The sequence below is a fragment of the Lontra canadensis genome, unplaced genomic scaffold, assembly GCF_010015895.1.
Source record: "Lontra canadensis isolate GAN:19392208 unplaced genomic scaffold, GSC_riverotter_1.0 scaffold5, whole genome shotgun sequence".
Lineage (NCBI taxonomy): Eukaryota > Metazoa > Chordata > Mammalia > Carnivora > Mustelidae > Lontra > Lontra canadensis.
Window position 1 is genome coordinate 8,442,993 of NW_022630999.1, and position 16,781 is coordinate 8,459,773.

Consider the following 16,781-nt stretch of genomic DNA (forward strand, 5'->3'; position numbering starts at 1 on the left):
TTTGGTTGGAGCACCACTTAAAAGATCCTGATTTGCAGATTAGCTGATATAAAGAAGAAAGTAGAATGCCCAGGAGAGGTACCTGCTGTCTCTAATACCCAGAAAACTTCAGTAAGATAACAATCCTTATTTTCAGGAGGGAGAGAGTGGAGGTAAAAAAACATAGTTTTTCTTTTATTGCTGGAGGAATTGAGTGTTGTGAATCTACTGGACTTAGTCCCACGAAACTCGACTTGATGAGCAGGCCTCTGAATTTTATTGAGGGTTCATCAACACCTGCTCATGGAGGTGTGCTGACATTGTGGTCAGGACCCTTGAGACAGACTTCTAGCTTGCCAGTCAGCAGGACATCAGTATAGTGTAAACTTCAGACATCACAAGATAGAGACACTTGTGCTAAACCTGACCAGCTGCTGGTGCCATCTGTCGGGGGGTTTCTTACAGTAGCTCTTCTCTACCTGTGGCTCTTTCCATTTGGGACGATCCATTTCTGATACCTACAGAATTGGGCAGTGTAAATGCCATAGCAGTTCTTGCTGTGCATTCAGATTTAGCAACAACAGTATGTACTGTCAGCTTCCACCTGCAGGGTTAAGACAGCCTCCCTTTCCTGCTGTGAACCTTGCCCAAACCCCATGGGTTGAATGGAAGTTCTTCCTTTCCCCATGGTAGAATGGTGAGTTGGACACCTGAATCTAACAGAGCCATGAAAGTTTGAGTCTCTCCCATTCCTGGGTTTCCCTCTGCATCCTTGGCTTGGGTATATGGTGTCTTCACTATACCCTTGGGGACAGGGAGACTTTGGCTCTACCCCTAGTTATCTTCCTACAAGCAGATGAAGTCAAGGTATGGAGAAGAGGAAGAGACAGAGAAAGTGACTCCATGCCAGTGAGCAAGGCATATTTACTTTTGATTTCAAGCAGATGAGAGCTGCGTGTGGCTTGACTAAACAAATTTCAAGTGTTTTCGGCCCATCAAAAGCCCTCTATCAGCCAGCAAGATCATTATTACTGATGCCATCTATTTCCTTTTGGGGAATCCCTTGATTCAGCTGCCTTGTCCACATTGCTTTTATTTTATTTTTTTTTTTAATTTTTATTTATTTTTTTAAAAAAGATTTTTATTTATTTGACAGACACAGATCACAGGTAGACAGAGAAGCAGGCAGAGAGAGGAAGAAGCAGGCTCCCTGCCAAGCAGAGAGCCCGGTGCGAGGCTTGATCCCAGGACCCCGGGATCATGACCTGAGCCAAAGGCAGAGGCTTTAACCCACTGAGCCACCCAGGCGCCCTTCCACATTGCTTTTAAATTGGGGCCATAAGATTTTTTTACGATGTATGTATTTATTTGAGAGAAGGAACATAAGCACATGAGCAAGGGGGAAGGACAGAGGGAAAGGGAGAGAATCTTGAGCAGAGTCCCCTCTGAGTGCGGAGCCCAGCATGGGGCTCCATCTCAGGACTCTGAGATCATAACCTGAGTGGAAATCAAGAGGTGGATGCTTAACCCAGTATGCCACCCAGGGACCCATGGCCATAAGATTTACCTGCCTTTTGGCGGACTCAGATGACTTACACACTGGTGGCTTTTTAAAAAAGAGTGTACCTTAATTCTGGACATTTGCTGCCCTTTTGTCACGATAACAACTCTTATGTTTTTACCTAGTTTAACATTAAGGTTGGGATTTTCAGGAGGCCTGATCACAAGAATTTATATTGTTTTGGATTCTTTCCTCATTCTCCAGTGACTCATCTTCATCAGCATTATAAACCCAGTTGGCAGGAAGATTTACTAGTCAGTGCCTCACCACAGGAGTTTGTATCAAAGAAATCTCCCCAAGAGCACCATAGCACCCTTATGACAGCCAGGACAGTACTGCGGGAAAAACCCCTGAGACCTTTTACAGTCCTCTCCACATGGATCTAAGGTGGACAGGCCAACACTGCAGGAGAGGTTGAGCCCTGTGATGGCCCGGGTGTTGCCATTCTTCTTGATGAGCATCATGTTTCCGCCTCATCTTTCTTCTTCTTCTTCTTCTTCTTTTTTTTTTTTTAATTTTAATTATTTGACAGAGCACAACCAAGGGGAGCGGTAGAGAGCATGTTGTGGGGCTCAATCCCAGAACCCTGGGATCATGATCTCAGCCGAAGGCAGAGGCTTAACCAACTGAGCCACCCTGGCCCCCACCCCCTCATCTTTCACGTGGACTAGGCAAAGTTCTAATGACTCATTTCTGTTAGTAGTAGTTGCAAGTTTCCCTCCTGTCACCCTTAGTTTAGGTAACTTATCTGTAATGGGGCAGGGCCTTCTGTCTCTACCCCTGCCCCCTCCATGAATCTTAGTTGTTTTGATGGGTTAGACTTAAGGCTGACCACCAGGTTGGCAGGGAAGTCCTCCCCCAACCCCGGGAGAGTTTGCAACACCAGGGAACCATTCTAGCAGCTGTCGTTGAACTTACTGCTAGCTACTAATCCTGCAACTTCCAGTTTTTCCTCATTATAGGTGTTTCAGTTTTCTGAGGCTGCCATAACAAAGTACCATAAACTGGGACCCAGAAATGTCTTGTCTCACAGTTCTGGAGGCTAGAAATCTAAATTACAGTGTTAGCTGGGCCTTGCTGCCTCAGAAGCCTCTAGGGGAGGATCCTTCCTTGCCTCTCCTACCTTCTGCCAGCCCCAGGTGTTCCTTGGCTTGTGGCAGCATGACTCCAATTTTTGCCTCCATCGTCATTCACATTGCTGTCTTCTGTCTCTCTCCTGTGTGTGTGCCTGTGTCCAAATGTACCTATTCTTATAAAGATAGAGCTGTGTTAGAGTAGGCCTCACTCTCATGACCAATTTTCTTAACTTAGTTACAGGTTCAAAGACTGATATCAAAATAAGGTTACATTCACAGGTGTTAGGGGTCAGGACTTCAGCGTATCTTTGAAGGACACACAGTTTAACTCCTACAGTAGGCAGTTAAGTGGAAGACCATGCATTGCCTAGTTGACCATACAATTTGGTCAGCATTTTTGCTGCCAGCTCCAGTGGACTTCCTCACATCCCATTACTTGTTCTGTGGGGCCTTATCCTTTGTCCTCCAGAAAACCTTGTCTTTTTTGGCATCCTGTCCTTGTTGCCAAAACCTGGCAAGAAGTGTGGTGGATCTGAGATTTTTACCCTATTTGAAGGCAACAAGTTATCCTTCATGGTTTCACGGATGCTGATAAAAGATATTTGTTAAGTCAGAAAGATTTTACTTTTTGCACAGTAAGCAGCATGAGTTTTATATTTGTGCCAGTTTTCCCTTCTCCCCCAGAGGGGTGACATAGAGTGGCGCAGGTGAATGCAGTGTGTCTATTTGGTTTACATCACAGCTGAAGCATCTCCAGCGTAGGAAGCCCACATCTTAGATGATGGGCTGCAAGCAAACCTGCCCAACCATTGCCCAGAGGGAGCCGTACGCTCTGTCTTTCCAGATTGCTGGCTGTCCTGCAGACAGCCTTGAAGAGCGTGCCAAAGAGCAGCTGTCAGTGCAGGAGATGTGCAGGAACATGAGACTCATGGATAATTGTCTCCCAGTAGTTGTCTTCTCTTATTTAGGGTATTGGATTGTAAGAAAACTTTTTATACTGTTTGTACAGACCTTTGACAGATATATGTGTGCATGTGTTTTGTCTGGGTCTGTCGCTTGATTTTTGTTTTGTTTTGTTTGCGGCCTACCGTTTTGTTAACTATTTCAAAGGACAAAAGCTTTTAATGTTGATGAAATCTATCAATTTTTGCTGTTAAGTTTTCTGCTTTTTGCTTACTATTTAAGAAATCTTTCAGTAACCCAATTTTACAAAGATTTTCTCCTGCTTTTCTCTTGACGTTTAATAGTTCTTACATTGAAGTTTGTTGTCCATTTTGAAATAATTTGAGTGTATGATTGAAGAGTGATAGTTGAGGTTTATTTTCTCCATGTAAAGACCAGTTGTTCCAGCACCACTGTTAAAAGTTCTTTCCTCCGTTAAATTATCTTGGAACCTTTATTTTTCAAAAATCAATTGAACAAGTGGGTCTGTTTCTTGACTCTGTTCCATTAATCTTCATGTCTGTCACCAGTATTGTGTCTTGACTTACTGTAGCTTTACAGTAAGTCTTGAAATTAGGTTATATAAGTCTTCCGATTTTGTTTTTTGCCTTTTCATATAAACTTTTCTATGAACTTATCAATTTCTTCCCAAAAGCCTGCTAGGATTTCCATTGACCTTACTGATTTTTAAATCCATACATTATGTGTTTCAGGAACAAGGAAAACTCCGCTCCATTAGAGGAAAATACCACAGGAAAAAGTGAGGCAAAAAAAAGAAAGATTGCAGAAACTTCAAATGTTATCACTGAGTCATTGCCCTCTGCAGAATCAGAACCTGTTGAAATTGAGGTGGAGATTGCCGAAGGCACAATTGAAGTGGAAGATGAAGGCATCGAAACGTTGGAGGAAGTGGCTTCTGCCAAGCAGTCCATAAAGTACATTCAGAGCACAGGGTCCTCTGATGATTCCGCCCTGGCACTTTTGGCAGATATTACCAGCAAGTACCGGCAAGGTGACAGAAAAGGGCAGATAAAAGAAGAAGATGGTTGTGCATCTGACCCCACAAGCAAACAGGTAGAAGGTATTGAAATTGTGGAACTTCAGCTGTCACATGTGAAGGACTTGTTCCATTGTGAGAAATGTAACCGTTCATTTAAATTGTTTTACCATTTTAAGGAACACATGAAATCACACTCCACTGAGAGTTTCAAGTGTGAAATATGCAATAAAAGGTATCTTCGGGAGAGCGCATGGAAACAGCACCTCAACTGTTACCACCTCGAAGAAGGTGGAGTCAGTAAGAAGCAAAGAACTGGGAAAAAAATTCACATATGTCAATACTGTGAGAAACAGTTTGACCACTTTGGACATTTTAAAGAGCATCTTCGAAAACATACAGGTAACTAGCAGATCTTTATGTTAGAAGTGCATTTTTCCACATTCACTGCAAGTCTTGAGCGTCTGATTCTTTTTTTTATTTTAATTCCACAGCAGCCATCTCCTGTATTTTCTAATATGCAGGCTGAGCTCACATTGTTCTTCTGATTCTTTTTTTTATTTTAATTCCACAGCAGCCATCTCCTGTATTTTCTAATATGCAGGCTGAGCTCACATTGTTCTTCTGATACTAGTTTATTGAAATATTCATACTTTAAAAGCAAAAATCATAACAATTTTGGAAAGTAGTTGTTACTCTTAACGCCTTGCCAATTTTTGTATTTTTAAAGAAATACACAAAACAGTTTGTGATTATTTACTAAGGATCATAAATTATGAAGTCCTAATTATATGGAAACTTCACTGTTACTATTATTTACATTTCCCGTCTCTCCTTTATACATTACATAGATCTGTACACTTACGAACAATCCCTGGCATGTTTATACCTTTGTGTACATTTGGTCACCTGTACCAAGGTGGTAGCTAGGTAGGCAGTATATGTTCATCTTCCCACACCTCTTCAAGAGCACCCAGTGTCAGGACTGATGGGCAGCCAGGAGAGGAGAAAGGTAAAGTCTTTTACTTCCCTCCTCCTGGGAGACCTCTGAGGCATGCAGGAACAATCCCAGGGATGCCCACTGTGGGCCTCTGGGTTTTAAGAGTTCTGCATCCATCCCCTATGCCTGTTTTCCCCTCCATCAGAGTCTCTGTCTTTCCACCTCCCAAGCATTCTTTGTTAAGTCTCCTGTGTCACACACAGGAGCTACTAGCTATGACTTGAATCATGTGTCGGGGGGAGAGCAGTGGATATGGTGTGCTAAGTGTCAGACTCTAGATACTTGTCCCCAAGTTCTGTGTGGTGGCTAAAGCTGTTTAGACTGTTTAATACAGTGAATACAACATAGGTATTCCATACCATTCAGAGTCTTTGTCTTTGCTGGAGTTTGGAAAATTTCGAAGAAATTTTGTCCTAGATCTTTTGCTGTCCTTAGTTCCTCTCTGCGTACTGCTTGAAATTGAGGAAAGGGGTAGATTCAGATAAATGTGGTATGGTATCCCTCACTTTTAAATGCTTGGTATCAATACTCAGGGACTGAATAAATGGTATCAATATTCAGTGGTTACATGAAACAATCTCATACTTAAGTCTTCATATGGATTTAAAAAGCTTCTGGGTACTAGTTTGGGTAACAGGCATTTATCTTTTGGGAAAATGCTATCTGATTTTCAGACATAAAGGAATATTTGTATTAGGAATTATATATTTAGAAACTGCCTGTAGTAATAGTTTTTGGTCCTTAAATACCCATCTGTTTTTTTGTTTGTTTGTTTTTAATTTTTTTTTTTAAGATTTTATTTATTTATTTGACAGAGATCACAAGTAGGCAGAGAGGCAGGCAGAGAGAGAGGAAGGGAAGCAGGCTCCCTGCCGAGCAGGGAGCCCGACGTGGGGCTCGATCCCAGGACCCTGGGAGCATGACCTGAGCCGAAGGCAGAGGCTTTAACCCACTGAGCCACCCAGGTGCCCCTAAATACCCATCTGTTTTAATGTAACTTAGTTTTGCAAAACACTTGCTATACCAGCAGCACATTAAATTAATAAATAAATGTTACTTGGTAACTAGTATCCTTTGATAAGGGTTTCTAGTATCCTAACAGGTGTCAGTCACCTTTATCTTCTAGTAGTGTAAAAGTAGAAGCAATTTTCTCTTTACCCAAAACATTACTTGGTGACTTACCTATTGAAAAACAGGCAACACAGATTATTTTAGAAGTTTTTTTTTATTTTTTTAAAGATTTTATTTATTTATTTGACAGAGATCACAAGTAGGCAGAGAGGCAGGCAGAGAGAGAGAGGAAGGGAAGCAGGCTCCCTGCTGAGCAGAGAGCCCGATGTGGGGCTCCATCCCAGGACCCTGAGACCATGACCTGAGCCGAAGGCAGAGGCTTAACCCACTGAGCCACCCAGGCGCCCCTATTTTATGCTTTCCACATCCTATCCTTTGTATTTTGGATTAAACAGCAGAATTTAGAGCTAAAGCATATTATGTTGTATGTCTTTATCTTTATAATTATGTGAGATAACTTAAGTAGTTGTTACAAAATATAGAACTAGATGTCCATTGGGAAAACAGTTCAACACATAAAGCAAGCTGAACTTTTGTTGTCATTTAACCTCAATTAACTGTACTAGTAATTAGTAACAAGATAGTTGCAGATATGATCAGTGACTTGAATTCAAGAGGAGCATAAGTAAATAGTTTTAAATTGTGCTTATGTTAATAAAGAATGGATCATTTCTTGCTTATAGCAATCCCAGTGTAAAGATAAGGAAACAATCCCATTCCTGTTTCCTGTCCTCAAAATATACATAAATCCCCCTCAGTTTCATATTTTGCATACTTTTACTAGTTTAGTGGTTTGGTTTCTTCAGTAGTCTTAAAGCTTGATTTGCAAAAAAAAAATTTTTTTAAGATTTTATTTATTTATTTGACCTCAAGAGAGAGACAGTGAGAGCAGGAACACAAGCTGGGGGAGTGGGAGAAAAAAAGCAGGCTTCCTGCTTAACGGAGACGCTTAATGACTGAGTCACCCAGGTGCCCCTGATTTGCAAAGTTTTGGTTGTTACTTGTCTTCTGAATTATTTTGTTTCCATTTGGGAAATAGTAATGCCAACCTATTTGGTCATGGAGATAAATGTTAGAGTCCCTGCCTTCAAAGAGCTTACCCTTATGTTGGGGGAGACAAGCAGACACCGTTATATGTGACAGGCTAAGGGCTGGTAGAAGTCAGCACACTGTCTTATGGGAATGCCTGCCTGGGCTGTTTATTTATGATGCATGAGACAGGGTTGGTTTCCTAGAGCATTCACCCTATAATGACTCCCAAAGGAAAAGGAGTTAGCCAGGAGATGGGCATTCCAGGCACAAGAAATGAAGCATGCACAGGTACAGAGGAAAGAGACATAACCGTGTGTTTGGAGCACTGCTAATAGGTTATTACAGCTGGAGGATTGGGTCCAGGTGAAGGAATGACGGGAGATATAGCTGGAAGAGTTAGGAAGGCTGACCAGGTGGCACACACTTAGGCATCGTGGACAAGGGCAGGGGAGAGAAAGTGATGGAAGATGAAGCCAGATCATATAGTTATTTTCATAAATGCCGTAAATGAATTTGGATTTTATCTTGAAAGATTGAGTCATTTAAAGAAGTTTAAACCAGGATTAGATTTATGTTTGAGAGTGATGACTTGACAGGATAGATTGGAGTAGGGTTAAACCTTCAAGGTGTAATTAGGAAGCTGTTGGAACGTTTAATCAAGAATGAAGAGTGGAGTAATGGCAGTGATAGTGGAAGAGGGTTAGAGATGTGAATAACATTAAGTAGGCAGAATCAACAGGATTTGGTGACCAGTGAAATATCGGAATAAATCCCAGCTTTCTGGTTTGGGTGCCTTACAGGATTGGAGGTTAATTAACTTAGAAAAATATAGAAGGGAAAGCACTTTAGGGTGGGAGGCGGTACCAGACATATTGACGGATTTGCCTGTGGAACACCTAGTATGAGAGAGAACCTGAAGAGGAGAACCATGTCTTCAAATGTTACCTGTTTCCCAGAGAGGACGTATGGAATTATAGAAAGAATGTGGGTCTGGAAATCAGAATTAGATTCCAGCTCTAGTTCTGACTTTTGCCAGTCTGATTAACTTGACTGGTCACTTTATCTTCGGGCCTCTTTCCTCATCTGTGTAAATATGGGTAATGATACCTACTTTACAGGGAAATGGCCAGTAAAATAAAACGGTAAAAACACTTTGAAGACTGTGCTGTCTACACATCTAAAACAGAATCTATTGATATTTCTAGATTTTATTGGACTTACTAATTTTTTAAATAGCAAAAGCTCAAATGACAAAAGCTGAAATGACATGCGATGATCAGTAGAGAGAGATTTAGTAGATCTCTCCAGAAGCAACTACTGCCATCATTGTCTTACTTATCCTTCCCTGTCCTTTGCATTTTTGAGTCACCACAGATGAACACACAAGTTTTTGGGGGAAAATAAATAGAGACATGCAGTACAGTGTCATGACCTTTCTCTCAAACTCTTTAAATGAAAATGCAGGAATCTATACTTGTTTTGTTCCCTCCCCCCCCCCCGCCCCGCCCTGTGGCTGCCTGGTGTTTCAGTGTATGGGTGTGCCGTGATTTACCTATGTTGGTACACATTTAGATTGTTGCTAGTCTTTTGCTATTGTAGACTATGCTGTAGTAGGCATACTTGTGCTTATATCTTTCTGTATGTGTCCAATAGCAGAATTGCCAAGTTAAAGAATATATACATTTTAAATCTTGGTATATATCATGAAATTATCATTTAAAGAAGCTATACTAACTTAAATTTATAGTGAAAAATTATACACTATTAAAATCACAAAACTTTTTTATTGAGCAGTATCTCCCAATATTTGAGAAGTTGAAAAGGAGTTTCTGGACCAACACTAATTCTAGACTCTAAGGTCTAATTTTTTTTCATCTCATGAACATTATACAAAGAATAAACTAGTTTTTTTGGTCAGGGAAAAAACACAGGATGCCTGGGTGCCTCAGTCAGTTGAATGGCTGCCTTCAGCTCAGCTTGTAATCCCAGTGCCCTGGGATCATGTCCTGCATCAGGCTCCTTGCTTAGTGGGGAGCCTGTTTCTCCCTCTTCCTGTCGTTCCCCCTGCTTGTGCATGCACTCTCTCTCTGACAAATAAAATCTTAAAGGAGAAATACAACTCAAAATGACTTAACTAGTGTGGAGGTCACAACTAGGACCTCATCACTGGGGACTGTTTTCTGCAAGCATCATGCTCTCCCTTGAAACCTCCTCCTTCCCTTACTCTGAGTCTACTTCAGTTAGCCTGCTAGTCCTTCCACATCGCTCTCCACCTAGCTTATCGCCCCAATTTCTGACCTATCTTCTCTTGTCGTCCTTGTATACAGCTTGAATCACTTTTTCTTGCATACTAAGCATAATTCCCTTGGTTTTTCAACCCACTTGCTCTAAAAAACCCTTCAAAAAATTCCTGGAATTATTGCAGTTATTTGACACTCTCTACTCCTCACTGAGGACTTCTGGAAAAAAATCATATCACACCTTAAATTAGGCCTTTTGGTTCCTGATTTGTATTTTTCTTTGCCAAATTGCTATTCTAGACCTTCAGTCCAATACTCAGGACCCTGCCCACACCCTGCCTCAGCAGATGATGTATATGTGTCATCTGTCAAAACCGTCCATTCTCTTTACTTCCAAGCCTTTTTGGGAAGAACTTCTGTACTATTTTCATTGACTTGCCTCTCATTCCATGGTAATCTGGCTTCTGACCCCACCATCATATCACTCAACACTGTTCTCACTTGAGTTAGTACAATCCCTTGTTGTCCTACCTGACATCTCTGTTCAGTTTGACACTGTTTACTTGGCCTCATCTTCCTGAAGCTTCTTAATTTCCCTCAGTGGTCTTCTGCTTCTGGCTGTTCTGATTCTGTTATCTGCTGCCTCATTTACCTGTGTTTTAACTTGGTATTTCATTGAGTTCTGTCCTTGATTCTTTTATCACACAACACATCCGAGGTTTTTATTACCACCTAAAGTAACTCCTAATCTGTGTATCAGTCCACCCTCTATTTGGATTCAGATTAGTCCAGATATAGCTGTTACCAGACTATTCCACTTTGAGTACCTTCAAATCAACAGACGAAACTATCATCTTTCCTAACACACTGCACTCCAAACCTACTTGGATTTCTGTGTTCTTTATTGTGGTTGGTATTCTAAGCCAGAGATCTGGGAGTCGTTACTGATACGTTTCCTCCTTACTCTTCACCCATCATCTTATTTTATACTTCTGTGCTTCTGCCTAGAATAAACTTCCTTCTTCTCTTCTTCATTTCAGGCACAATACTCCTTCTTTCGTGCTGCTGCAGTACATTTTCCATTGCCCTTTTTTCTGAAACAGGCCTTCCGTGATACATCTCAGGTGCTCATTTCTATGTATTTACCTTTGTAAAACACTCTGGCCTGTGATACAGAGTTTTTAAAAAGGAGAGTTTATTTATCTTCATCACCTAGCACGTGGTCTGGCACATAATAAGTGCTCAAAAAATGCTTGTGGGTGCATTTCCCAAAAAGAGAGATTGATCTTGGTTTTAACCTAAGGAAAAATAAACAGCTTTTTAAGAATAGTGAAAACATGAAACAGAACTCAGATCCAAATTTTATTTCTTCCTCAAAGCACAAATACAATTATAACACAAATACAACAGTTATAAGCACAAATACAACTATTTCCACCTCTAGAAGAGTCTTTTGGATGTGGTGGAAACATCTGAATTATAAATTCAGATCTTTCAAGAAGGTTCTATTAGAATTAACCAAAAGGAAAAAAATTTATTTGCTTTTTCTATTTTTCTTCATTTGTCAATATAATTTTTTTCTTTGTAATAGGTGAAAAACCTTTTGAATGTCCAAATTGTCATGAACGATTTGCTAGAAATAGCACCCTCAAATGTCATCTGACTGCATGCCAGACTGGAGTAGGGGCAAAAAAGGGAAGAAAGAAGCTTTATGAATGTCAGGTATGTGTGGTGTATTCTCTCCTTAGCAAAGGAATGGTCTGTGTTTTAAATCATTAAAAGTAAAGGGTAGCAGAGTATAGAGCAAAAGTATAGGGGTGATAGTTTGGAAAGAATGAGAGTAAAGAACATCACTGTCTTGACTTTGGAACGAAGATTAGGGTGTTGTTTTTTTTTTTTACTCAACCCAAAATGACACCAATGTCAATAAAATTATGTCCTAACTAATAGATAATCTGAAACTGGTTATTCTTAACCATTGAGCAATTATTAGAATTTGGGAATGAGGCAGTGGGAGACTGACAAGCTGTGATCAGTTCTTCCATGATTACTGTGTATATAACCCAAATAATGTAATTGTTCTTACAGTAATAATATGGGAGAAATTATAGTATCGGTACTTTATATTCTTTGAATTTATATGGCATTTAAGCAATGAAGGCAGTGTTAAAATGTTTCCCAAAGTGTATTTCAGTTGTTAGCTACATCAGCTAAAAGATCCAATAAAGAAAACAGTTATGAAATCTTAGACCACATTATATTATATATTTTTCAGAAAAATTCAAATTTTTCCTTAAAGAGAATAAATACATTCATGTTTTCTTCAGCTTGAATATTAGTATTGTTAAAACCATATGTTTGGTTATTTCAGGTCTGTAACAGTGTGTTTAACAGCTGGGACCAGTTCAAAGATCATTTGGTAATACACACTGGAGATAAACCCAACCATTGTACTTTATGTGACTTGTGGTTTATGCAAGGAAATGAATTAAGGAGGCATCTCAGTGATACTCATAATATTTCAGAGCGTCTAGTAACTGAAGAAGTTCTTTCAGTAGAAACACGTGTGCAGACTGAACCTGTGACGTCAATGACTATTATAGAACAAGTTGGGAAGGTGCATGTGTTACCATTGCTTCAGGTTCAGGTGGACTCAGCACAAGTGACTGTGGAACAGGTCCATCCTGATCTGCTCCAGGACAGCCAAGTGCATGATTCACATATGAGCGATCTTCCAGAGCAGGTCCAGGTGAGTTATCTAGAAGTGGGTCGAATTCAGACTGAAGAAGGTACTGAAGTACACGTGGAGGAGCTGCACGTCGAGCGGGTAAATCAGATGCCAGTAGAAGTACAGACTGAACTTCTAGAAGCCGACTTGGAACAAGTGACTCCTGAAATCATGAACCAGGAGGAGAGAGAGCCCACCCAAGCAGATTGTGCTGAGGCTGCCAGGGAAGATCACGAAGATGCTGATGGTTTAGAGACCAAATCACCAGTGGATTCCCAAGCTGAAAGGGCAGGGAATGAGAATAGAACACCTATGCCTGTTTTAGAATGAAATAACAAATGAATATATTTTTAAATTTATGTGTTGGGTTTTTGAACTGATGTTGGGCAGTGTGACTGTCCTTGGGCTAACAGACAAGTGGACCAAAGTTAAAGTCTTTCCTGTTGTGAACTGTTTCTGTTGAAACAGATTTCCCCCCACTTAATGCCACAGAGGAGATATCTTTCCCATAAGTGAATGGGAAGCTTTGAGAAGTATTATTTCTGGAAACTTAAATGGATTATATTCTTACTATATAGTTGGGTACGAATGTATCTATTTTCATTGTGATAAGGGTTCTCCCTTCTCTCTTTCCCAGGTCATGTCCTTTCTTAGATTTTTTCCATGTTGTAAAATCAAACGTAAAATCATTAGAATACAAATTTATGTATTCTAATGCATGTTAGAAAATTGAATATATAGGAAACACAAGGCTGCATGAAGAAAAGTACATTGTTACTGTGCAGTTAAATTTTTGGCTTCTGGCTTACTTTAGTTTGAACAACCTTCTTGTCTTTACTGATAGTCACGGATGTCATCTCTGCAACAGGAACAGAGTGGTGGTGGCAAAATTTCTAGAATGTAAAAAACAAAAAACCACACCCATGTGCCTTTTCAAAACCAACAAAACTTATATAAAGTGTCTCTGGTTCTTTCAAAGTTTGTGTTGTAAGGAGCAATGTAGGTGATGCTGTAGTAGTTTATGTTTTTGCTTATAATGGCAACTACCAATTCTTTTTCTCGGTAACTTAAGTTAGGTTGAGAAGTTTCATTTAATGGCAACTGAAGGGCCATTTCCAATTGGGAAAATTCATTTATATCTGTGGTAAACCTTTTTTTTTTTTTTTTTTTTTTTTGATGAAAAGTTGCACTAATATTTTACCACCAGATGAAAAAAAGATGAGCATCATTTAAAAATTAATGTATTTAAAATAAAGTACAGAGAAAAACATGTATATAATATATCAGGCTTTGTTTTGAATGAATCTTTTTCCCCCGATCCTTAATGTAAAGATCTTGTGCTATAACTTTTAAAGCCATACAAATAAGAGTGCTAAACTGTGGACTTAAAAGTAGGTGTGTAAATATTTTTAATCAGTATTACTTGGAAAATAAAATATAACAACCACATAAAATAAACCAATATGCTATTTTCTTTACCTGTTGAATATTGGGAGATATTTACATTTTTAAAGTAAAGCTTAAAATTATGTGTTCATGACTCTTTTTTTTCCCCTTTTGGTTACAAGTGTAGAGGTTGGTTTGTGGTCAGAGATCTTATTTGTATTAACATTACTGATATATGAACTAATATAATTCTCAATATGCACCTCTAATCCCCAAAAATCAATTCAAAAGAATGGAAGGAGGCAGATGTTGGCATTTGCAGTTCTTCCATGGAAGGGCAAACAGCCAATGGAATTTTCTAAATATAGCCTATTTTTAATATACTTTTCCCACTTACCACTAGTATGGTAATGTATTTTATTTATTTTTTTTTTAAGATTTTTATTTATTTGATAGAGATCACAAACAGGCAGAGAGGCAGACAGAGAAGGAGGGGAAGCAGGCTCCCTGCTGAGCAGAGAGCCAGCTGTGGGGCTCAATCCCAGGACCCTGGGATCATGACCTGAGCTAAAGGCAGAGGCTTTAACCCACTGGCTGTGGGGCTCGATCCCAGGACCCTGGGATCATGACCTGAGCTAAAGGCAGAGGCTTTAACCCACTGAGCCACCCAGGCGCCCCCTAGTATGATAATTTAAAAGATCATCTCAGCTTATCCTCATCTGGTAATCCTAATATTAAATGGTATCACATTTATGAACTATTTGAAAGAGAATGGCTTCCCACAACTGGAGAGGTCACAGATTTAGAGATAACAGGAATAGAAAGTTGAGTTTTTAAGATCAAAAAATTGTATATGCACATTTCTAGGTCTGTTCTGCTTGGCCGTTGGGTGTTTATATGTATATTTTTTTTCTTTGAAGTCGGAAAATACTGATGGTCGAGTTAAATTATATTACATGGAATTTTCAGTTTGCCATAAGATGTCCATGTCCCTGAGTTAATTGTAGTTTGAAAAGAAAAAAAATCCCTGACAGATAGGGGTTTTAAGTATGTAAATTAAACTAGTTAGTATCTAGTGAATTTTGAATGCTGAAAATAGCTCATGATGTACCCTCTAAGCCAAGGTATGAAGTGAGGTTTATTTTTAAACATCATCTTTCAAGAGCTCTGACCACAAGGTAGTAGAGATCAGGGACAGAGGCACAACAAGGTGTTAACACTTGAGTTTTCAGATTTGGCAAGGCCTTTCAAAAGAGGTTTGAGGGACAGGTATGGTTTATTTTACTTTCCCCAAAAGGTACAAAGGCTGTACCCTGAATGCCAGTAAATTTAATTGCAAGAGAGGAAAGCTACCTACTGGTGATAAACCTTATGTTGATTAGCACTTTGCAGTTTGCAAAAGACATTTTACATATAATAAAACAACTATGAAAAACCGTGATGTATATTTAAGTACTGAACTGAATGTTTTATTCCTCCCATTTTACTCCTAGTGGGGTTTTTAGGTCTACTTACAGTGACAGCTGGGCCTTAAGAATGCCAGGCACTGGTCATCACAGGAATCCCACGTGCACTGCAGAATGGAGAGCCTCTTCTGTCTACCCTACTCCACTGTTCCTACAGAGGGTAGTACTTTTATTCTCTAACACCACCTGGGTGTCCCATCAAGTTTCTTCTGACACCAGCCAGCATTAGTATAGACTCCATAAGTTAAGTGATCAGTACCACAAGATAAGCCAAAAATGAGGTATCCAGGATACCTGTACTTCTGCCTTGCCAACTACAAATGAGGGGTTCCCACCCTTGTAGGTTCAATACACTAGAACAACTCCCAAGATGAGGAAAGCACTACATTTATGAGTATAGTTTTATTACAAAGGATACAACCAGGGGCTCCTGGCTGGCTTAGTTGGTAGAGCATTCAACTCTTCTCTGGGTTTTAAATTCTAGCCCCATGTTGGGTGTAGGGATTACTTAAAAATCTCTTAAAAAACAAAAAACCACCCAGGAATAGTGAAATAGAAGAGCTGTCGGGGAGGAAAGGGGAGCTGAATGGGGAGGTGGGCGGAGCTTCCATGACCTCCTAATGCTCTACCCTCCTGCACATGGATGTGTTCACCAACCTGGAAGCTCTCTTAACCCCTTAACCTTGTACTAAAGTTTCATTACCTAGATGTGCTTGATTACATCATTGGTCATTGATTATCGAACTCACTCTCCAGTATCTCCACACCTCTCCGGGGTGTGGCTGATCAATCTAGCCCTTTGATTATGTGGTTGGTTCTGGTGACCAGTGTCAAGATCACCTCATAGCATAAACTCAGGTATGGGCAAAAAGCTTATGACAAGTGTCCTCAGGAAATTCCGAGGATTTTAAGAGCTCTGTGCCAAGAATAAGACTGAGTACATTATATATGTGTGTGTGTGTGTGTGTGTGTGTGTGTGTGTGTGTATTTATTTATTTAATTATACCACACCTAACAATCAGATTCAAAGGAGAACTAAACTGAACCCTAATAGGAATACACTTAAAGCCCAGAAGTCTTTTGAATATGTACGAAAATAGAAGGTTCTTACAGTCTTACGAGTTTAAAAAGGTTGCCATCGGGGCCCCTGGGTGGGTCAGTATGTTAGGCGTCTGCGTTTGGCTCAGGTTATGATCCCAGGACCCTGGGATTGAGCCCCACATTGGGCTCCCCTCATGGAGGACAGCCTGCTTTTTCGTCTCCCTCTGCCTCTCTGCCTGCTTGTGCATGCTCAAGCTTTCTC

General features: G+C 40.0%; 1 protein-coding gene across 7 annotated transcripts in view; it reads left to right on the forward strand.

Moving 5' to 3' along the window:
• The window catches only part of ZNF131 (zinc finger protein 131), a 30,885-nt gene extending 16,785 nt beyond the window's left edge, over positions 1–14,100 (forward strand). For 5 of the 7 annotated variants that reach the window (XM_032851414.1, XM_032851409.1, XM_032851412.1 and 2 more), the window contains 3 exons: positions 4,272–4,957; positions 11,490–11,620; positions 12,270–14,100. In XM_032851414.1, the coding sequence (XP_032707305.1) occupies positions 4,272–4,957; positions 11,490–11,620; positions 12,270–12,956 (1,504 nt within the window). In that variant the 3' untranslated portion in view covers positions 12,957–14,100. Of the gene's footprint in view, positions 1–4,271; positions 4,958–11,489; positions 11,621–12,269 lie in introns of those variants that run through there. The other 2 variants (XM_032851413.1, XM_032851415.1) reach the window with 2 other exon arrangements.
• The last annotated feature ends 2,681 nt before the right edge of the window (positions 14,101–16,781 follow it).